Consider the following 24,685-nt stretch of genomic DNA (forward strand, 5'->3'; position numbering starts at 1 on the left):
CATCTTTTTGGGCATTTCTATCAGGATTTCACCATTTCATAGATATGAAGCTTTTTTGTTGCACTGTTTGGGATGCTTTGTTTCCATGCATTACAGAAGGCAATAAATGGCATATACACCAAGTTAGAGGTGTTTTATGTCGGTTCATTGCAAGTATCTTTCATTATTTCTAATGGTCAGTAAGCTGGTATTGGGTGTGTGATCACACGAAGTTGATCCTATCAGGTGATGTCATACGTTGCTTGGTCTGTGGGACCCTGTCAATAGAAATGATGGGACCTATGTGTGTATTTCTTTGATTTCCATGTAAATGCAGCTGTGTTGGCAGGTGCACATTGGTGGTACCGGTACCACCATAAGCTTACATTGGTACAGCACAGATATATTGGGCCCACGGGATGCTTCCAGGCGGTACAGCACAGATAGTGGGCCCATTGGATTCCTCCCCTGAGGTTACCTCCAGGACTAAAAGATCAGCTCCATCCAAAACTCCAGTGGACACAGCAAGGTTACACTACACCAGCCTTGATTCTCACATGTGCCTGCCTTAGTTGCAGAACAGCCTTGATTCTGTATACACAACATGGAGGTCCACCCATGCAAATCAAGGGTGCACAGCACATCCCCTCTCAACTTACCTTATGGCCCACCTGAGTTTCCTTTTAGCCTTCTTTTTGGTACATGGGGATAAAATGAGTCCAAGCAAGCATCTATGGACCAGGTCTGGTTTGGTGAATACATCACTTTCTCCCCACTTCTGCCCAGTACTACCACCGCGCATGGTGTTACCTGTACCACTGCACCTCCAACAAAGGAAGCTGTGGACTCCCAAGCTAGAGTATGGAGTGAACAGACTGCAAGTGTACTAAATTTTGGGGAGATGCTATGATCGAGCCCGAACAACGGGTATATGGTAGAGCCATCTCTCTATGGTACACATGGCGGGATGATCTATCAATTGTGACTGTCCATCCGGTGGCCCCATCATCCATGCAATCCATTTCAATGTTCGCCAATTTTATTTTCTAAACTAACCTTTGAAAGGCTGCTGATCATATCACTAGGATCAAGCAAGTGTATATTCTGAAATGTTGCCATCTACATTAGGGGCCATTAGATAGATAGTCCCAAATGGTAGGTCACCCTGCCACAATGGCACATCTAACTGGGTTCTGAAAGGTGGGCCATCAGATGGCATAACCATTGTTTGTTCAAGTTCGTCTCACCCACAAAATTCATGTTAAATCTCAAAGAAGAAGAAGCTAGGTGGCCGGCAGGCAAAGAAAGGGGGCGGGCGGGGCCTTGGCGAGACGTTCTTCTTTCGAAGTGTTTTGCCAAGAGCGCGAGGGCGCCATTCTGGGGTGCACGCGCTAAAGACTTTTTGACTCGCCTAAGGACTAGTAAGGCGTAGTTAATTAGTTATCTTATCTTTCCAACAAAAACAATCAAGAAAGAAGTGGAAGCCGTAGCGTGCTGCTTCAAAGCTAGCATTCCTAATCGCCTTATCTAGTAAGGCAATTGTTTTTCAGCATCATAATACGCTCATCAGCTGGACTATGTGTATATGGGAAAAGATGACCATAGGTCTGCAATGAAGGTCAAAATACAGTCAAAACATATCTCATCAACATGTCTGTGATGGGTGGCTAGGAGCCCCAGTATGGGAGATTTTTGGGGTATGGCCCATTCAGTGGGACCCAACACCCCAATTGACTACAAACCCAACCAGGGGCCCCACTTCATGAACTAAATCCTCTGGTATATTGTACATATCCACAGCTCAAGTATTATATAATTCATGATAAGAGAATCCACCATTTTTTTGATGGGCCCATCTTGTGGATGGAGATGCTCTGAAGATTCAATGTTCCAAATTTCTTAGCCACCACTCTTGGCCTATTTCCTGTCTATTGTTTTGCCGTTGACAGGAGCTTAAGGGTCACAATCTGAGAGATTTCAGGGTATTACCAGCCAATGTGGGGGCCATCATATCACACCCAACACAATACAGCTGCATTGGCCGAAGCAATCCTGACATTGGGGCAATGCAACTTGGTATCGGTAGTGAACGATGCACTACACCAAAACCAAATTGTAATCCCTGATCAAGACTCACATAATTCCTCAAGACAACTAAGAACAAGGAGGTTTTTTCATCAACCAAACATGACTAGCTGGGCCTGGCAAGGAGAAGTGGTGCCCATCAACCATAGCAGCTGAATTGTTTATGCTTATCCCGTCGTGGACAGCAAATCACTCTGATCAACTGCACAAATATCATTGAGCTCACATTACTGCATTAAAGAAAGGTCGCTCGAGGCAGATGTCCAAGTCATCAAGCAGTCTATAATCCTCATACGGGGACTACATGTAAGAGATCCAGGTAGACCTTAAACATAGATGGGATGTACTCAAAATTTTTTTTTTTAAAAAAAAAAAAACATTTTCAGCTGATCGGAATACTCTTGCAATTGGATGTTGATGTAGTTTGAACTTTCTGCAAACCACCCATAACAATTCCACAAGAGTCCATCCAGCCGCTGGGATCATTAATGGCAAATTATACCCTATGACCCAGATGCTATGGTACAGATGATTGATTACTTGAAACTCAAGGTCAAAATGCCATTTGATCTTTATATTGTCAGATGGATTGGTCAATCCCCAATAGAATTTATTGGTATAAAAACCCATTACAATGCATAGACAATACATTCCATTAGTATCCAATGCTGTCAATCGCTATCAAGATGTAAACTGAATTCAAACGATAAACAATGAATTTCATATCCGTATCTCGGTACACATGTTTGTATCATTCTGCAAACACATTTTAGCACGACACTTCCTGATGCAATTGTATCGCCTGTACTTTTTACCTTTTAATGTTACTAACACATTTTCTTATGCTAAAAAAAAAGGAATGATATAAACAAACCACAAAATACTGCTTGAATGAATTCAACGGATAAATCAAATTCCAAACTAGTATAAACACCATGTGCTGCTGGCAAAAATCTTGACCCAACAATCGGGCCACTTTGATGGGGCGATGAAACAGAATTTCTACACAATCTGAATGTTCAAACTAGCACCTAATACACCCTCGTTATTCATGATTTTCAGGGCAACCGAACACGTACAGTTATCAGGACCTGTCAAATGGGGGCCATCACCATGGTTAGGATATATGCTCAAAGACCACAACATTCGGGTGATCCTAGGATTCGAAAAACTGGCAGTGAAAGAGGAATGGAACAACATACAAACAATTCAATGATCCAGTGCTGGTTCCCATGAAAAATTCAAGGGTGATGTAAGTAAGCTTCAAAAAATGATGAAACAAAACAAAAATACAGAATAACTTGCGCTCTGCAATTTCCTATGATTTCACAATACGAGAATGGCTCAAAATTTTCAGAGTCATTGCCCGTGTCTCCATCAACGACTAAAAGCCTCCATTCTTGGTCTATTCATGTCGTGGTTTTAAAGCTCAACGACGCCAAAAACGTCCATGCTGCTTCTGTTCTTGCATCCGCCTGCACCATTAATTTCATGTGTAAACAAAACAGTGTCGTATTTGATCACCCTTATATGTTTTATCAATAGATGATGTATGGAATCAATGCCTAAAAATTCAAATAATATCAAGCAGAATAATCGTAAATAAAATAAAAATCCAAGCAGCATAATGATCTCTGTGAGTTTATTTTACTTTTTTAATTACTTTATTAATTTCCTAGGATGGCGGAGAAGGATTCATATGGCAAGTGTTCGAGTTGTCGGTATCACTACAAGTTTTGCTTGCCAAAGATTAACCAGAAATGCGGGGGAAAAGAGAAACATGAGGAAAACGGTAGAATTTTTCAGTGAAACTTTAGGAAATGCCTAAATACACATATTTACATATTTAGGAATTAAAAATTAAAAAAAGAAAAAGAAAAAAGAATGCATTAAATAATAAGTTTCCATTTAATGGGGCCCAAAAAGCACGCGTTACTGTAAGAAATCACTCCAATAGTAACTAAAATGAGTTGATATAATATAAATGCAATTATCATATTATAATTAAGACATGTAAAAGTAAATGAATTAAAAGAGCACACCTTTACAGCCAAATTTCATCCCCACAAAGAATAACAAGGTGGCTCGTAGTAGTCATCCAGATCCCATTATCGTTGGGCATGGCACCGTTGCCCAATATGTTGATAGTACTATTCCCAGGTCATCCTCTGCTCATACCAAATGATGAACTCTCTTATGTACTTCTGATAGTCATCCTTCCTGAACTGTACGAGTATGCCTAGACGTGGGTACTGCCATACATCGATGGCATTGGCTGAGTAGGGTCACGAGGGAACAGATCGAGTCCAACCTCGACTCTCTGATAGTATTAATGTCAGTCATATGGGTATCCCAAATATCTTCATGTCAAAGGGTCATGACTCGAAGAACTATTTGTCGGTTGTCTGTATCCATGGGTAGACAAGTGTGACTAAATGTTCGAACTGACATGCCCATACCCATGACATCCCCCATGCGTATAAGGAGGGATGGAGGTAGAGCTCCCTTGCTCTGAATTGATGTCCATAGATGACCAGCTACATGCGAGAGCGTTAGCTACGACACGTCCGGCTTTCTTCTTCGAACGACACTAAAAAATATATGGGCTCTGATGCTCTCATTCCAGATGGTGGATGAGATCCATGGTCCTTATCCTGAGTGGCATGATCAAAGTATTGCTCCTCAGTGAACTAACCAATAGATCGCTGGCTCTGACCCGTCGTATACCCCCCACCACTACCACCTCCACCCCCACTAGTACCACCTACATCGGTGCCGATGCCTCCACCCCCTGCCTCACCACTGCTATTGTCGTCGTCATCCCCACGACCAGTGTATAGAGTTGTACACGTGTCGAACCGAGTCGAGCTCGGCTTGACCACTAGTTGACCCTAGCTTGAATTCGGCTCGGTCAGCAACTCAGGCCAATTTGAGCCTTTCGGCATTTTCTCAAACACATGAAGTGCACCTTCAATTTCTCACAGTTTGCAAAACAACAGCAGTTTACAGGTATTTTATCAAACACTCAGTATGTAGCATCAAAATCAAGATCCAAGGTTAGTTTTATCATGTAATGTTTTTTTTTTTTGGTAGTGATTTGTTTCATATCCATACCTTCATCGCCACTAGCTGATCCCACGGAGAATGTATCCACCCGAAACAACACTTCGTTGAGTCATTTCATCAAACACTTGGTGAGCAACATCAATATCAAAATAACCGAGTCACCAAACTAGTTCAATTCGAGTTGAGATTCGATCTGAGTCAATTCGAGCTCGACCAAGCTCGAACTCGGCTCCAAATTTTTTTGAGCTCCAAAAATCAGCTCGACTCAACTCAAACTCAGTTTCGAACCGAGTCGAATCGTGTTTTTTCGAGTCAAGCGAGTTAACCGAACTAACTCAGTTCATGTATAGCTATACCAGTGTGGAGTGGTGGTTGAGTCTGATCATCATCACTCACTGCAACTTGATGATGGGGAGGGGGCCATGAAGATGCTTCCTTACCCTCATCAGGACGTGTTGAACTCCTCACTAAAGGATTAAATGAGTCTATATCTGCCCTCTGTTGGCTTACTACCTGGTTGACATCGATACCAAGAGATGCTGCTTCCTCGACTACCTGTGGAGCAGGGCCTCTCTCCGCGTCATCTAAATCAACTGACTTCAACCCACTCATAAAGTCATCAGCATCATCACCTATTGTGCCATGGTACCTATCAACAAGGGGGCCGTGAAGATGCTTCCTTACCCTCATCAGTACGTGTTAAGCTCCTCATCAAAGGATCAAATGAGTCTGTATCTACACTCTGTTGGCTTACCACCTAGTCGACATCGATACCAAGAGATGCTGCTTCCTCAACTACCTGTGGAGCAGGGCCTCCCTTCGCATCATCTAAATTAGCTGACTTCAACCCACTCATAAAGTGGGTCATCGGCATCATCACCTATTTGTGTCATGGTACCTATCGACAACAGGTTAAGTGAGTTCGTATTTTCTTCCATGTCTCGGTCTGTTCGCAATTGCCTCTCTTAACTTCATATTGAAATGGTAGTAAACGATCTTCTGCAACTTCTCATATGCAAGCTTATTCCTCTTGTTGGTGTGTATGAGCGATCACGTGCTCCAATTCCTCTCGCACGGTGAAGAGGATACAGTCTGGGCAAGAACACGGATTGCCAATAACTGCAGTGCAGATGTGTCGCATCCGTACATTGCCCACCACTCGCCTATATATCCATAAGGAGCTTGTTTTAGTTTGAAGTTTAAATGGAGAATGTAGTTACCTAACCATATATCATACCACATAAGTAAATAAATTAAAAATTATACTCACACGGCATATAATTTTTTTCTCGATGCTTTTGCTAGTGCAGATGAGAACATATCCCTAGCATCTCTAAACCGCAACAACTGTAAACATGAATTCACAGGTCACCATTTTTTACCACCCATATTTCTAGAGACCATAAGGAAATCTGCTCAAAATGAATTACCTAGTTACTGAATTCTCCTTGAGTTGGCAATTCAGGTAAACAACCTTTCAAACACCTCATGGACAGCCATTTTCAAATCATTTTTCTCGTAGAGCCGGTGTTTGTAATGGAATTTGAGATTCGGGCATTATGCTGAAATCCAAATATTATTTACTCAATTGCATTAACATGCAAACAGAAGTGATGTTTAAAAGTGCAAGTGCAAGTGATAAAAAATATAGGTAAACGTAACAAACTAACCAGCCTAGTGGAGTAGGATGCTTGAGGGTCTTGGTCCATCTGTTATCGATGATTGATCACCCACCGATGCAAGTTGGGAATTGCAGTTTGTATCCCTTCTCTCATAATTCTCATAAGCTTGCACATTGACCCTATCAAAGGCCACATCTCATTATTTACGGCTCGTAGGACCCTGTAGATTGGATTTAGAATGGAAACAACGGTATGAACTCTATTGTAGAAGGAATCAAACAACACCGTTGACGATACCTTTGCACCATTGGTCTTCCTCTAGTTCCACTCTAAGTATTTCTCAAATCTGAACAAATGTATGAAAACAACACAGTGCTTGTACAAGCTATCAAGTGTGATGAAGTTCGTGGCGAACCATGTCCCACCCAGTCTAACGATGTCTTATCTACAACACTCGCGCATCGCAGCCAACAATCATGAGTGATTGTTGCATCATTGACTGGAGTCTATTGGTGAATGGATTTAGCAAGCTGCTGTTGATTGTGCAAGATCTTTTGCAGAGCACGATTTTGTTGAGTTGCAATCTCAGCCTACCAATTTGATGCTGCTTCAGCTGCGGAGACTCGTCTTTGAGTGTCGTTTGAATTAAGACCAGGAGGGTCTTTGATTTTCCAGACATGCCTTGTTCTCTCTGCTGGGTAGTCGAAGTCGTCTGCATCAGGAAACTTTGGTTCCTCAGTGGGTTCATATGCACAAATCATAGGACTGGGGAGGATGGGAGAAGGCCTTTGAGATATGGACTGGGAACATTTGAGATGGGATAAGGCTTTTTGGTAGTATGGCATGAGGGTGGGCTTTGGTGGTGTGCAGTCTTTTGGGAGGTGTTTCTGGGGCTTGCATGGAGAGGGAATGTTTGACAATGGTTTCTTTTTTGGGTAAAGGACATAGTAGTCAAACTTGCCTGAAGGTTCACCAAGGAGTCCTGCCTCAGGATCTCCTTCTTCATATCGTCTTTTGAGCTGTGCCTGGAAGGACTTGGGCTTTTTTGGTTCATCCTCATAAGGAAAGAAATAATCATCACATGTGCACACATCCTAATAGATGTGCAAGTTGTTGCGTTGGCGTCATGCAGTGTACCAAACACCACCTGGATCTGGGCCTGTTGGAGCAGGCTCAGTGACATACTTGTCTTCAATGAACTGGCTGGATATCGGGCGAGCTTCGAGAAGCAGTTGATCTTTGGGAGAGGTGCGGTGAAGACCGGTGTGGCTCGAGAGGTGGATTCGAACCGAGTTTCCACGGTCTTATCCTTCTTTCGCACAAAGGATGGGAGGTCAATATTGATTTCCTCGGCATTGAGATTAAAGATGGCCATTACTCTCCACAGCCACACATTGCCGAACATCTTCAGTTCCCAGATGTTCTGACTACGGCGAAGCAAATACAGCAGTTTGTCGACGTCGTCAACTATGTGTCCGACCTCATTCCGCATGTGAGCAACTATCACAATCTCCTGACATCGTTGCTCACGAAAAAGGCTCTACCATGGAATGATTCCCATACTGAGGCAGTCAGAGCCCTCAAGCACATTATAACTTTGAATTCACACCATCTAGCACCTTTCTTAGCCTCATTGCTAGAGCACAACGAAAGATCTTATGAGTTCCTCCACTACGACTTATCGGCTAGAAGTATTTGAAGCTCTCAACACCTCTCTAATGAGCAAGCGCAATAGGAAATGCCTCTATACCTTTAATAAGTCCCCTCTTCCAATGAATTTTGTTGCCTTCTACCTCCTTGATGCAGGATAATTAACAACTTGCTCTAAAAGCTCGAACTGTTAGAGCATGGCGAATCAATCCCTTTATCTCATAACTCAGGCCCCACATCTCATAGGTTAGGACCCCCTCGTGGGACCCAAATCACATGGGTACCGCCTCACACGAGTCGCCCACCTCGAGTGTCCCTGCATTCCATAGGCTACCCCACTCGAGCCCGATGTGAAAATGCCCCTGCATTAATCACCCCCAGTGAGGCGTCTCGAACACGAGACCTCCCGCTTTGATACCAATTTGATGCAGGACAATTAACCACTTGCTCTAAAAGCTCAAGTGGCGAATCAATCCCTTTATCTCATAGCCCAGGCCCCACATCTCATGGGTTAGGGCATCGGCTGAACCCCCCTCGTGGGCCCCAAATCACATGGGTACCGCCTCACACGAGCTACCCACCCCAAGTGTGTCCCTGCATTCCATAAGCTACCCCACTCGAGCCCGGTGTGAAAATGCCACTGCATTACTCCTCCCAAAAGAACTAGAAGAATGCAACTATCTGGCCCTAGCACTTTCTCTGTCCAACTTTCGAACCACAAACTTAACATCATCTTTCTCAATTGAATGGCCAAGCCAATTTGCTTCCTCTTCTGAAATTTCCCAAAGAGAGGATTATCTAACCTTAGCCCTTTCAAATCTTCCACCAATAATAAGTCAAATTTTATAATTGCGTCACAAGCTCTTTTTTTCCCTTCTACCTTTTTTAAGGTCCAAAATCTAACTATAACATTTGTTACTTCTCACGACATTCGCAATCCCATGAAAGGTAGTATTCTAGCCACACTAACCTTACTACTAACCACACGAGAGAGATATTTGCCTCTCTCTCTCTCTCTCTCTCTCTCTCTCTCTCTCTCTCTGTATTCAAAAACAATAATGGTGGTCGTAACGGCCACCGTCATGACCAGTCATGAGGGAATAATGGCCATTACAGGCCATTTTTTCCATAATGGTTGTTACAGCCTCGTAGTGCTTAACAGTTCCCACCCTTACCATTACATAATTGTTTTTTTAATACCTTTCTCTCACTCTAGTATGTTGTGCACCCCAACCCTCACACACACATCCCCCGTCATGTGTCCTGACCCTTGCAACCATCTTCTTATCTATTTTTATCCCTCTTCTATGGCACCAACACTTTCATCCAAGAGCACCAAGGTGAGAAAAAAGATCTCTCATTAATTTCTTTTTCTATTTTTTCTGATATGAAGCGATTACAAGAGCTTAGGTTTATACAAGCTCAATTTGTAACAAGCTTATTTAAGTTCCTTTTTTAGTGTTCAATACATTTTTCTTATTAGATATTTGCTTCTATCTCCTTACGCACATCACACTACCAATATATTGGATCCTGTACTTTACAAGCCCCACCTAGTCCTTACTTCGCAGGCCCCTTCTCTCCTTTTGTATTTTTATGCATTCTCCTTACTAAGATGTGTTTGGATGTTTGCAATCCTCTCATTTTATATTCTTATACTTCCATATTGTTTATACACATTTAGCATATATAGATCGATCCATGCGAGTGGTCATGAGCATATAAATTGTTGTATGGCCAAGGCATGGGAAATAATTTGATTTTTTATTTTTTGACTTGGGGTTGGCTTGGGCTAGCCTAACAAATTTCGGATTGAGCCTAGGCAACATGAAGACCGATCCAGCCTGGTTTGTTGACAGACCAATCTCTACCCAATTTGCTAAAACCAAGAAGCTATCGATCCTAGTCAACACCACTCATCTCCCTCATTGCCTTTTTTCTCCATCCTCACTCATCTACAACCATCGATTTGCCCAAAAAAAAATAAAAATTGGGTCCATCATAAAGTCTTAGTTCCCAACATCCCTAATAACCCTGTGTCTTTAGCACCGCACCCCTCAATTGACTCCTACTTTCAGTTGGCACAAATGAAGTCAATTGTTTCTCTCAAACCCTACAATTTGAACCATCTTTCGTTGAGCTAACCACCATTGCCATCCACACTACCCTTGGCCAAACTTGTAACTTGCTTCTTTTGTCCGAACCTCGCAAATGCAAATTCTTTGGTAGCACCAGAAGACCCGTCACCTGTCGGGGAGGGTGGGGCATTGACACCAACACAACAAAAAGGGGCCTTTTATTTTTATTTTTTCCCAGATTTTCGGTATTTTCTTAAACTTTTTTCCGTTATTTCTACCATGGAAGAAGCTTAAAAGCTCATTCTATACTAGAATTAGGTTAAATTTGGGAATCAAATTTTAGTGATATACAATGAATTAAAGTGGAATTAACCATTTTGGGAAAATTAAAAACAGCGAAATTATCTTTTTTATTTTTTGTTTTTGTTTTATTTCAATATAATGGGCCACTATCTATCAAAGCATGCTTGATCTATACTCGCTTAGGGCCTATCTGGTTGACTATCAGCAGGTCAAGCTAACAGTCAACGTTCTTATCAAAGAATGACCTGATACACCATGTAATACATGTTAAAAACAGTTTTTTTTTTTTTTTTTAAATGATTACTGTGTTTTTATATTTTTCTATTTTCCTGAGAATTTTTCAAAAGAAAATATGGGTTGAGAAAATTCCGGCCAATACAGGCATGAATCGTCTGATACAGTGATATACCCCGTATCATTTAGTTTTTGGGCGCCGATTGATACTTCTCTTCAAATCCTTGATCCCCAATGATTCCTGTACCTTTAAAATGCCATGCAGCTTAAGCACCGTAATAACACTCAGTTGTTGGAGAAAATTGAGGTCACCCACTTCCTCAAAACTCCATTTCTCACCTCCATTTTATCTTTTATCCTACCTGAAATATCCCAACGCTTGTTGAACTTTAGCTAAGAATAATTGTTTCATCAGTGCCTGTTTGTTCCTTGAAATGATCAACGAAACAAGATCTGAAAGTCCAACAGATGGCCAGAACAAGTCTATGATGATGGTGACGATTATGGTAATTTGTAAGACGTGTAGAATGCTTTAAATTTTGAAAGCCACCACAACTAACACTCTGTATGCAACTATGCATATTCAATGTGGACAACATGTCAATGACCATTTTCCTAGAGTTTTAAGCAAATTTACTAAATGAATGTACAAAGGAAGACAGAAACTTAGCTATTTGTAAGCAAGATTCCAGGTAAACATACCTGCTTTACTGATGTTCTATTGAGAATGGGATTGAAACCGCCTACTATATTTGATTTTATAAAAGCAAGCATAAAAGTAACAACATTTGTACCTCTGATGTTCTTTAGAACGCTCGAGGAATTCAGTTGGAATATCGTGGCCTTCGTAAGATGCTAAGACAGGTCTTATGTCTGCTGGTCTATGCCGGGCCACATCTGTTGTCAAAGCAGGTCAAAATTTTCAAATTTTACCTTCTACAGATGATTAGAGAGGATAAGTAAACAATGTTCAAACATTTATTCGCTTGGTCCAATAAACTGTACATGTGGAGTCCACCTGTGATCCAAAATTTTCATTTGGTGGACCCCATGGCTCACAGTGGATGAGATATGCGTGACAAAATCTCCCCCATCAGATGATTCTAATCACCTGACAGGGATCCTGTTAAATGTGGATAATTGGTTGGAACAATCCCAACAGACAGATAGGATCATCTGATAAGGAAGCTATCGGAGCATCATTGCACGTCCCATGGTGAAGACTACCAGATCAATGATTAGGTTACTCGAAGGTAGGCCCCACCTGTGCCACTGCTGTGTCAAACAATAACAATTGTTTCTTTTCATCGAGCATCATATAATACCTCATACTTAAATGTGAACTTAACACAAGAATCGTCAAGTTCACAAGGATTATTACTAATTCCGGAACATACTTCAGCTAGGTCAGGTCAACTCAAAGACTAGACTGAAGCTTTTACTTGAGTCAGTTTCTAATAATTAACAAAAATACTTAAAATAGTCACAAATAAGTAGGAGATTTAAGATACTTGGAACAAGAAAATAATCCATGATGGGTATGATGGTTAATTATGGTTTCTTAGACAATTGGCATGGGTTCGGTTCTCACCACCATTGTCATTTCTATTATCAACTACACAGTAGACTGGGTTTACATTAAACCAAATGAATCCATTCAAGTCTCTGCAAGTTGTGGTGATTCAAACAAATCGACTCAACAAGTCTCATGGAATCTCGATCAGGTCAGACTTAAGAGTGAGTATCACAGTGACTCGATTCAAGATCCTGTTGAATGAAGTTGACCAAGTAGAGTTTTGAGTCGAGCCACAGAGTTTTAGAACTATGTTCTAGACATTTTTAAAACCACAAGAAGACTTACATTCAAGAAATGGAATAATATCTAAAAGTGTCGTGTCATCTGGATCGAGCTTCCAAGGCTTGATTTGAACGGAATTTTCCGGCTGAAGACTACTTTCTAGTGCATGTCCGCTTACATAAAGAATCTGTCTAGGATCTCTATTCAGCTTTGAGAGGTCCTGCCAATAGCAATTATGTTCATAAAAAAGGAGTTTTTCATTTCACAGAAAATTTATGTCACACAGTGAGAAGGAAACAAAATCAAAGAATTCTTCAACGAATTGAAATTAAATCACAACCACGAAATCCATCATACCAAGGACCATGAAGGCCATTGAAATTCGTTAAGGTTCCCATGACAACATTGAATCATTGAGGGCCAAACACGCCATGGATTTTTTTATCATTCTCTTTTGAACAACTTGGCATACTATATAATCAACCATAGTTTTTTTTTTAGAGGTGAAATATTTATTAGGCCAAAGCCGAAAAACAAAAAGTCAAAAACACAACAACCAAAACAAAAGAAAAAGGAAAAAGGAAAAGAAACCAAAAAAACCTAAGGAACCAAAAAACTAAAATACAACAGCAGCTGCCCTACAGCTGAAAACCCCCAAGAAACTTACCAAACCCTTAAACCCGAGAGATCGAGGGGCCTAGTCTTGGAATAGGAGGACCCTATTGAAGACACAGCAACAGAAAGGCTTCTATTACAAAAACACCTAGTGTTCCTTTCCCCCAAATGGCCCAAAGAACTGCAAGCAGCAGCATCCTCCATTTCTTCCTGCCCAAGTTCCCTCGATCAACGGCGTGCCAAGAGACCAGGAGACCCTCGATAGAGGAAGGCATAACCCAGGGGATATCCGCTAAAAGAAAGGCTCCAGACCATACTCCCGAGGAGAAAGGACAATGCAAGAACAAGAGGTCTGTTGATTCAGCATCATGCAGACACAGCAGAAAGACGTTAGGCAAAATGAGGCCCCTCTTGCACAGATTATCAACCATAAGCACTTGCCTCCTTCCCACCAGCCATGCAAAGGCCGTGATTTTGGGTGGGACCCCATAGGACCAAACCACACTCGCCAGATAGTGGGAGATAGGAGCAAACGCCTTAGAGAGGTGTAGAAGGAATGCACAGAGAGGATGCCTGACTCACTGAGTCCCCAATACAACGAGTCTTCCTCTTCCTGGGAGAGAACAATACCCTACAAACGAGACATCATATTAGCAAAGCTAATAATTTCATCATCCCGGAGGTTTCACCTAAAAGGTGCCAACCAAATCCCTTCCACACTAGAGCCCGAGAAACACACAGTCACCAAAATGTTGACATCAAGGCAAAGGGATGCAAGCTCAAGGAATTCAAAGATGAGGAGGTGATCACCCAACCAGTTATCCACCCACAATATAACCCTTGAACCATTGCCCATTAAAAAAAAAAAAGGTATCTCATACCATCAAACATTGGAGAGGCAATACAGTTAATACATTTCCAAACAAAAGAGGCTCGATAAAGGGAGGAGCTTTTAGTCCACCAACCCATCTGAGAGAACCCATGTTTTGCGGAAAGAAGGGATTTCCAGAGAGGGGACTCCTCGTTATCGAACCACCACACCCATTTTCCCAGAAGAGCAGAATTAACAAAATCGAACCCCTCCCAAAGAAATCTCTCCAAAGCTCATCTATCCTATCAATAATGGATTTTGAGCATTGAAAGAGAGAGACATAGTAAAAAAGGAGATTAGATGAAGAGGCCTTAACGAGGGTTAATCTACCTCCTAAAGATAGGAGATTGCTTTTCCAAGCGGAGAGCTTCCTATCTATTCTCTTGATGATTTTATCCCACAGAAACAACGAAGGCTTTCCCACATAGAGGGGGAGACCCAGGTAAAAAGTGGGAAGAAACCTAACTTTACAACCCAAAAAAATCCACCAGCCGACAGGTATCATCCTTGGAATGGTGAATTCCAAACAATTCACACTTGGATTTGTTAACCTTCAAACTTGGAATCACCTCAAACAAGCTAATAGACATGCTAAGAAACTCAACCATAGAATCGTCAACTTTGCAAAACAGAAAAGTGTCATCAGCGAACTAAAGATGAAATATTCGCAAGAGGAAATTCTCCACCATAAAACCTTTAAAAAGCCCCACATCCTGAACCCTTAAAGGCATTCTACTAAGAGAATAAGAATCCAAGATAAAGAGAAAAGGGGATAAGGGATCACCCTAATGGAGGCCTCTGGACGAGCTAAAAAAGCCAAAAGGTGAACCATTAATAAAGACAGAAAATTTGGCCAAACAGATGCAAGAACGAATTCAAGATCTCCATTTGGAAGGAAAACCAAAATGAGCTAGCATATAATCTAAAAAAGATCAACCGACATGTTCATAGTCTTTCTCGAGGTCCAGCTTGTAGATAATCTCTGGTGTTTTCGTCCTATGGCAAGAGTTGAGATACTCGTGAGCTATCAGAACGCTATCTAGGATTTGCCTACTAGCCACGAAAGCGCTTTGATAACGGGAAATGATTTTAGGGATGATCAGCCTCAACTTTTGGCTAAGGAGTTTTGCAATAATTTTATAAGGACTACTAATTAGGCTGATAGAACGTTAGTCCTTAACAGAAACAACCCCAGGAGTACCCATAGGTGGTCCTTGCTCTCGGAATTTCACCACCTATGGGTCCTTACTCTTGCTCGAGTGGTAGACTCTCAGGAGTTTCAACTCCCGGTCAAGGGTTCGAGTACCCATAGGTGGTGAAATTCCACCAGCGTGAGTGTGTGGGGTGTGTTTGCATGTGTAAAAAAAAAAAAAAAAACCGTGTTTTTTATTTCATCCAGAAGAATTGAGTTTTTAAGAGAATTTGCATCTTCCTTAAAGTGGAATGAACTCCAATTATTGGGTTTAGGACGGTCCAGCCCTTTTATCCGCCAGTAGGTTGGAATAAAAATTAACGATCGAATTAGAGATGCCAATTCTATAAGAGATCGTAACCCCATCAACCACGATCAAAGAGATTGAATTAGCACAAGCTTGGGCACTGGCTATACCGTGGAAAATTTCATAAATTTATCCCCCTCCTTAAGCCAAACTGCTCGAGATCGCTAGCGCCATTTAATCTCTTATTCCTTAAGTTTAGTACAATACTCAAAATTCAACTTAGCTCTAAGAGAGAGATCCTCCTCCGAAAGCTGGCCACCTTCTTCCTTTATATCCAGAGACTGCAATTTACTGAGAATAGAATCCATCTCCTACTCCCTGAGACCAAAAACATCTCTATGCCAAGCTTTGAGTTTCACTTTGACCATCTGCAATTTTCTAAACAAAATAAAACATGAGCAACCTTCGACCGAGAAAGAGGTCCACCGATAAGAGATCAAGGAGTGGAAGCCCTCCACCTCAAGCCAAACTAGCTTGAATTTGAAGGGTTTCAAGCCCCAGTTCATCTTGTCTACTTCTAAGAAAATAGGACAATGATTGGGGGGAGGGGGGGTGATCAATCAGCACACATTACTGATGCAGGACAATTAACCACTTGCGCTAAAAGCTCGAACTGATAGAGCATGGCGAATTAATCCCTTTATCTCATATCCTAGGCCCCACATCTCTTGGGTTAGGACCTCGGCCGAACCCCCCTTGGTGGGCCCCAAATCACATAGGTACCGCCTCATATGAGCCACTCGCCGCACACGGGTGGGGCCCGTCAAACGAGTCACCCGCCTCACACTGGCCGCCCACCCCGAGTGTGTCCCTGCATCCCACAGGCAACCCCACTCGAGCCCGGTGTGAAAATGCCCTTGCATCAATTACCCATCGGGATATCCAGAAGATTGTGATTCTTGATCCAATTTGAAAAGTTATGCATGGTAGTTGAAACCCTACTACCAGATGATTTTTCAAAAGCAAAACGAACGACGTTGAAATCACCGCTGATACACCAAGGCAGGGAGGATCTTTCACGGATTAAGGATAACTATACTCAAAACTCATTTCGAAGAGACGATCGACTTGACTTACCAACAAATTGGAAATTAATCAGCGAGCATAATGTTTGCTGCAACCGCCCATTCTATTGCATATTGTTTTGCCCTTTTAAAAATTTCCAATGGGCAACCCCTACGGTTCTTAAAACATCGATCATTTCTCTCCATCCATATGCTCCATAGACCGGCCAGAAAACTTGGGGCTGATCAACCATCACATTACCCATTGGGAGATCCAGAAGATTGTGATTCCTAATCCAATTTGAAAAGTTACACATGGTAGTTGAAACCCTATTACCAGAAGATTTTTCAAAAGCAAAACGAACGATGTTGAAATCACGGCTAATACACCAAGGCAAGGAGGATCTTTCATGGATTAAGGATAACTCCACTCAAAACTCATTTCGAAGAGACAATCGGCCTAGCTGACCAACAAATTGGAAATTAATCAGCGAGCATAATGTTTGTTGCAACTGCCCATTCTATTGCATGTTGTTTTGCCCTTTTAAAAACTTCCAATGGGCAAACCCTACGATTCTTAAAACATCGATCATTTCTCTCCATCCATATGCTCCATAGACAGGCCAAAAAACTTAAGTGCCACATTCGTTTCCCAATTTTACTTCTACCCTCTCCAGCCAAGCCCAAAAAATTTAAAAAAAATAAAAAAACTGATCCACAAATCTCGGAGTGATCCATGACAAACCAAATAGGGAGAAGAATCCATTCCAAATCGCGGGTGCGAATGAGCAATATGGATAAATAAGTGATCAGTTGATTCCTCATCTTTATAACATAGAAGACACATTTGGGATTGTCATGCCACACCTTCGAAGATTATCAACAGCAAGAACCTTTTTCCTACCCACCAAGAAAGCAAAGGCCACCACCTTGGATGGAGCTCTATGGTGCCATAGTTGACATGTGTGACATTCCACCTATGCATCTTGCCCCTTCACTAGTTTCTTATAAAAAGATTTCGCCGAGAACCTGTCGAACTTATCAAAAAGCCAAACCAAAGAATTTTCCTCCGAAGGTATAGGATGTTGATTAGCAAGGAGCTCAAGAAGCCTTAAAAGCTCATCCAACTCTTCATCATAAAGATTTCTTCTACACAAAAGAACCCACACAACTTCTTCATCGCGGATAAAGAAGCACCTTTCAATTAGTATATTAGGGTCATAGGCAATACCTACTAATCTAGGAAATGAGGAGCTCAACTTCTGACTCCCAATCCAAACGTCTTCCTAGAAACAAATCTTCTTACCATTCCCAAGTGAGTACCTCACATTTTCCTAAACCTCTTCTCTCATAAGATTCACCAATGTCCATAATGAGAATGATCTATAGAGAGGCGATGCTTTTATCCACCTCCCCCCTTCTTCGACACCATATTTTCTACTAACCTCTCTCCACATACTACCTTCCTCTACCCCAAACCTCCAAACCAATTTTCCTATTAAATCCTTGTTCATAACCTCCAAATCACGAACCCCTGCACCTCCCTGGCTCATTGGTTTGCACACTTCTTCCCATTTTATCAAGTGGAACTTATGTTTGTTTGTCGAGTCTCTCCTAAGAAAATCCCGCTGGAGCTTTTCTAACTTCGCAGCAACCAATTTCGGACATTTGAATATTGACTTGAAATAAACTAGAAGATTTGACATTGCCAACTTTATCAAAGTCAATTTACCCCCATAGAAAAAAATCTGCCTCTCCAGGATGATAGTTTTCTTTCGAATCTTTGTACCTCATCCCATAAATGTTTAGTTGGCTTCCCAATACACAAGGGAAGACCCAAATAAGAGGAAGAGAAGGAGTTGTCCTACATCCGAAATGTTCTGCACATGCCTCAATCTCCTCCTTTGCTAGTCCCACCCCTAGCAATTCACTCTTACCAATATTAATTTTTAAACCCGACACCACCTCAAAGCAATTTATTATTGTCCTTAGATTATCAACTTTCCTTTCATCTGCCGCACACAAAAGCAATGTATCATTTGCATAATGCAAGTGAGAGATTTGAAAATCAGAGTTATCCACTCTGAAACCTTGCACTAAATCCATTGCCATCCATTCATCAACCATTCTTCTAAAAGCCTCCATCACCACCACGAATCAATACCTTTACAACCCCAAATTAATCGCACCAAGGATCTATTCACATCTTGGAGCTTGGTCTCCTGCAAAACAATCAAACGGGCTTTAAACCTAGAACAAGTATCCTTGACCATGGACCGTTTCACAAGACAGCCTAGACCTTTGACGTTCCAAGTTAGGATCTTCATTGGGACACCACACTTGCCCCTTTTCCCCTTCTTTTAGCTCAAGGATGGCTTCAACCAAACCTACCAAGTTGACACCTAAGTTACACAACTCCCTATTGCCTCTTAACTTTGAAGACCCCTTTCAGCCACCAGGTGGAAAAGAACGAAATAATCATCGACCCCATTGCTGAAAACCACCCCCAATAGACTACCAACATGGCACTGTTGAAGTGATAAAGTTCCTTGATATACATTGATACACCACACTCTGACAGCTTAAGCTTTTAGAGTAAATGGTTGTTTGACATGGTATCAGAGCGGAACGTCCTATGTTCGAATCTCGAGAGCAGCAAATATGCCTCGCTAATATATTATTCTCCCACGAGGGGTCAAGAAAAATCAGATTCAGCCCAGGGATCGAGAAATCAAGCCCGGCCTATTTATGGTGTGAGTGTCCCTCCACCCTTGTCAGTATGTTCCCGTGCGGAGTTCCCACCCCGCACGTGTGGGGGGGTGATGAAGTGATAAAGTTCCTTGATATACATTGATACACCACACGCTGACAGCTCAAGCTTTTAGAGTAAATGGTTGTTTGACAGGCACACTGCGTCCTTAACCCTCCTTTTTTCTTGACAGTTTCGACTAATCATTCCAACTACCTTTGAGGCAGAACTAAAGGAGGACAAGGACCCTGAGAGCTCTTGTAGTCTTCCAACCCCCAAAAGAGCCCCTAATGGGGGAAACCACCGTGGCTTCCACCAATAAATCCCTTTCAACAGAGACCGCCATTTCCACCTCCAAACAAGAATCAGCTAGACAGACTAAAAGAGGCATCCTTTGGAGAATAAGAAACCATCGCCAAAGACCGACATTTTCAGAAGGGGGGGGGGGGAACTTCTAAACAAACCTGATGATCAAAACAACATCTAAACCAGGATGGGACGAAGAGAGGTTCAATGGGGGAGCATGGGAGAAGGGGTGGACCAAGCCAGGGAAAGCAGAGATAAGTACCACAATGGGAGAGGAGATGATGCTCGTTGACCCCGAGTGGAGTCTGATTTAACCGTAGGCACCAAGCAAGGCGGGTTAAATGGCAATTGGAATAGAAGGCAAGCAATGACAATGTGAATAGCTTTAAACTGAAGTAAATATGTGAACAACGATTTAGCTCAAAACCAAACTGCAACCAAAATAAAAACAAATCAAAGATGACCTAATAACCTAACTTATAAAGAAATTATTTTCAACTACATGAGGATCAAAATTTACCTTTAAAGAGCCATGGTGGGTTCATTACACCTCATTGTAAAATGTACAAATGGTAAAGAACAAAAATGCATCTAACTATACTGAGGAAACAAAAGAATAATATTTTGGATGATGAAGGTAATTCCAAAATATGAATTTTTTCTTGGCAAGCTTTTCCTCCAACTCTACTTCATCCCTATATATCCTAGCATTTATTACTTGCCAAATTGTCCAGATATAATCATGAAAAGAAGCATTTTCCACATCATACCATCCCCAAGAAAAATAAAAACAAAAGGCATTCACCCACCCACCTACTTTGACCTCTTTCGCTTGTACCTGCGAATTGTTGCAGAGGTATAGGGAGTAAAACCAGATGTTCACCAACCAGCTCCATCTTCATTTGCACAATCCAAGGAGTGTGGAAGAGATTAAAGTATTAAAATCAGAGGTCCAACACCAGAATGGCCACTTTCACTTGGGAAACTCATAAAGCGCCAAAGAGGTTTAGTAAGTGACCCCAAACCCCTTGCACCATAAATAAATGTATAAATAAAATCAATCCAATGGCTCTCACACAATCTCACATTGCTCTCAAACGATAAACGTGAGGATATCTTTGTCATCAATGTTGGAGATGATCTCAAAAATGGATTTTTCGGTAGTGATGCCAAAACTGTCTTAGCTTACTTCCCCAAAAGGCATTTTTTATGAGTTCCTCTTTACATAACTAGTAAAGAAAACATCACTGCCTAATTAATGAAAACAATATTACCTAATAAGCCTAGTTAGTGTCTTTTATGCCCACAATAGAACTTCTTGGAGGGTGACATAAAGGTGAAGAGCTGAAAACAAGAGCTGGGGTACGAACAGGGATTAAGTGGTGAAAGTGAAGTGTAAGGGCCTGTTTGTTAACGCTGAATTTTTACACTTAACGCGGAATTGGGAAAATGTTCCGTGTTTAGTGGTGTTTGTTAATGTGTTGTTAACGCTGAAGAACGAAAGCGCTAAGTGGTTTTTCACCGAATTCTTTCCGTGATAGGAGTCTGGCTTAATGGTGAACGCGGAATGCGCTCCATGAATTTTTTATTAAACAAAAATTTTTGCTTCCAAAATTACCCCTTTTAAGTTACTACGGATTGGCTACTCCCCTGCCACTAGCCCCGTGGCTGGTGGTCGGTGCTGTGGGCCCCCACCATGATGTATGTGTTTCATCCATTTCGTTCATCCATTTTTAAAGATCAATTTAGGGATTTATTCCAAAAATGAGAGGGATATAAATCTCAAGTGGACCACACCACATGAAAACAATAGCGATTGGATATCCACCATAAAATCCTCCTAAGGCCCACTGTACTGTTTATTTGACATCTAATATGTTAATTAGGTCATACAGGCCCAAATGAAGGGAAAAAACAAAAATCAGCTTGATCCAAAGCTTTTATGGCCCCCCAAATGTTTTTAATGGTCGATGCTCATTCAACGATGTTTCCTGTAATGTGGTCCACTTGAGATTGGGATATACCTCATTTTTTGTCTCATACCGTAAAATGATCTGTAAAAATAGATGGACGGAATGGATGAAACACATACATCATGGTGGGGCCCACAGAGCACTGGAATGTCAGGAGAGTAGCAATCCGTTTCCGATGCACGTCATGCGAAGACGCAGTGCCAACGCTCCTAGACGCGGATTTCTTGCCAAAGCCTTTCACATGAAGTTCCTGCGCTTGAAACTTAGGTGGGGTCCACCGTGATGTTTTTCAGAAATCCACTCCGTCCATCCATTTTGTGAGCTCATTTTAGGAGAAGAAATCAAAATTGAGCAGGATACAATACTCAAGTGGGCCGTACTAAAGGAAAAGGTGGTTAGGGAAATTTCTACCGTTGAAACCTCCCTAGGTTCGACAGTGATGTTTACATGCCATCCATACTGTTAATAACGTCATTTGTGTTGAGATGAACTGAAAACACAAATAATAACATGATTCAAAACTTCTTTGGCCCCACGAATATTTCAACTGTGGACATTCAATTATCACATTTTCGGCCCACTTGAGCATTGAATACGGTTCATTTTTGGCCTCATCTCCTAAAATGAACTCAAAAAACGGATGGACAGAGAGGATTTCTCACAAATATGACAGTGGTTCCCACCTGGGTTCCCAGTGCAAGAACTTCATGCGAAAGGCTTTCACAGGAAATCCGCGTCCGACGCTACTAGCTCTCCCAGTTGTACGAACGGTTCAAAGGAGATCAAAGTTACATGGCCTTACAATGATGTATTTATTATATCCACACTGTTCATCAAATTTTCGAGATTATTTTAGAGCATTAGCTAAAAAATGAATCATATCCCCTCGATCCGAAACTTTTGTGACCCCCAAAAGGTTTTCAATGGTAGACGTTCAATCCCCCACTGCTTTTTGGAGTGTGGTCTACTTTATTTTTGGATCTGTCTTATTTTTTTGGCTCAAGACTTACGACGAGCTCAAAAAATTTATGGACGGTTTAGATATAACAAATACCTCATGATGGGACCCACAGAACTTGCTGACGTCAATACACCAACTATAGCTGGTGTGTGGTACAACAGCCAATCCGGGAAACCGACTGGCTAGTCCCCCTACCACTAGCCAATGGCTGGTGGACGGTGCTATGTAGGCCCCAACATGATGTATTTGTTTCATCCATGCCGTCCATCTATTTTGCTAGATCATTTTATTGTATGAGACCAAAAATGAGGTATATCCCGATCTCAAGTGGACCACGTTATAGGAAACAGTGTTGAATGAGCGTCTACCATTAAAAACTTTTTGGGGGCCATGACTTAGGCCACGTTTGTTAAATCTAAAGTCTAAAGCCTGAATCTACAATGTTGAATGAGCCACATGATAGGAAATAAGATGTATCCAAAACTTAAATGGGCCACATGATAGGAAATAGTGGGGATTTTGTGACCACTGTTGAAACATTTATATGGCCACAAAAGTTTTGTATAGGTTTAAGTTTATGGTGTTTTCACTTCATCTCAGTCAAAATGACCTTATAAATAGTTTGGATGGAATTTAAACATCAAGGTGGAGTCTAGGAAGGTTTTAACGGTAGGCATTCCTTTTCCCACCGTTTCATCTCGTATGGCCTACTTGAGTTTTGGATACTCCTCATTCTTGTTGAATGTCCTAAAATGAGCTCGAAAAATGGATGGACGTGTTGGATTTCTCACAAACATCACAGTGGGCCCCGCCCAAAATCCTTGCGTTGGAACTTCATGCGATGTACATATGCCAAATTTACCACTAAAGCCTCTTGCAGAATTCCCTGCGCTGGAAACGTAGGTGGGCCCACCTTCATGTTTGTGAGAAATCCACCTTGCCCATCGGTTTTGTGAGTTTATTTTAGAACATGGGACTAAAACTGAGGTGGAACCGATAATCAAGTGGGCCCAAAACGTGAGGATTGAACATCCTGAGTTGAAATATCCGTGGGGCAACATAAGGAATTTATCCATTTTTTTTTTTATGAATGATGATATTTTATCCGTTTTTTTTTAAGGAATAATGATATTTTAATTTTTTTCTTAAGTACTTTAGTTTATTTGAATTAAATAAAATAATTTTATTCTCATTTAATAAAAAATAATTTCTTTATAACGTAAAACATTTCCAAATAGGAGATAGGGGCAAATGCGTCAAATTATGTATTTCAGACATTTCAGATGTTTGTTAACAAACAGGTTATTTCAAATTCAGTACCTAATTTTCAGACCTCATCCATAATTACCAAACAAATTTTTTGACTTCAGCTTTCACATTCAGCCTTTAGATTTCAGATTCAGGCTTCAGATTTCAGATTCAGACTTTAGACTTCAGATTTAACAAACGGGGCCTAACTGTGCAAATCTGAATATTAATTGGCATCAAGATCTTTTCATTGATTATTTTCAAATTATAGAAAGATATTTAAAAAAAAAAAAAATACATACTTGGAGAATAACATGAGGACAAGGATCTCTTCATGGAAGCAAAAACTGAACCTTTCAGAACCAGCAGAAATATGCTTTTAATAAAATTTAATTTTGATGGCCTACAATTGAACATTTTTAAGTATTTGGTTATCAAGCAAAAGACAAAGTCGACATAAACCATATATTTCTGTCGTAATTTAAAACAACGACGCATATAACTAGACCTAAAAGAATTTAAAAGAAAGAAAGAAAGAAAAACAACAATGACATGTTTCATAGTAACCATAATTCGTTGTATATTATCATCTTGTTTTTATGTAAGGAATTAGGGAAATGGTAATACCTGTGTCTTTTATACAC

The 24,685-nt window shown here is 41.2% G+C and overlaps 1 protein-coding gene across 4 annotated transcripts in view; it reads right to left on the reverse strand.

The window, feature by feature from the left end:
- LOC131229440 (mitochondrial import inner membrane translocase subunit TIM50) overlaps nt 1-24,685 on the reverse strand; it is a 65,345-nt gene that overhangs the window by 11,803 nt on the left and 28,857 nt on the right. Inside the window, exons 8-10 of one of the 4 annotated variants that reach the window (XM_058225402.1) lie at nt 12,879-13,035; nt 11,812-11,914; nt 2,930-3,539 (exon numbers count right to left, since the gene is read on the reverse strand). In XM_058225402.1, the coding sequence (XP_058081385.1) occupies nt 3,494-3,539; nt 11,812-11,914; nt 12,879-13,035 (306 nt within the window). In that variant the 3' untranslated portion in view covers nt 2,930-3,493. Of the gene's footprint in view, nt 1-2,929; nt 3,540-11,811; nt 11,915-12,878; nt 13,036-13,482; nt 14,062-24,685 lie in introns of those variants that run through there. The other 3 variants (XR_009163324.1, XM_058225403.1, XM_058225401.1) reach the window with 3 other exon arrangements.

This window comes from Magnolia sinica, chromosome 16 (assembly GCF_029962835.1).
Source record: "Magnolia sinica isolate HGM2019 chromosome 16, MsV1, whole genome shotgun sequence".
In the NCBI taxonomy this organism is placed as follows: Eukaryota; Viridiplantae; Streptophyta; class Magnoliopsida; order Magnoliales; family Magnoliaceae; genus Magnolia; species Magnolia sinica.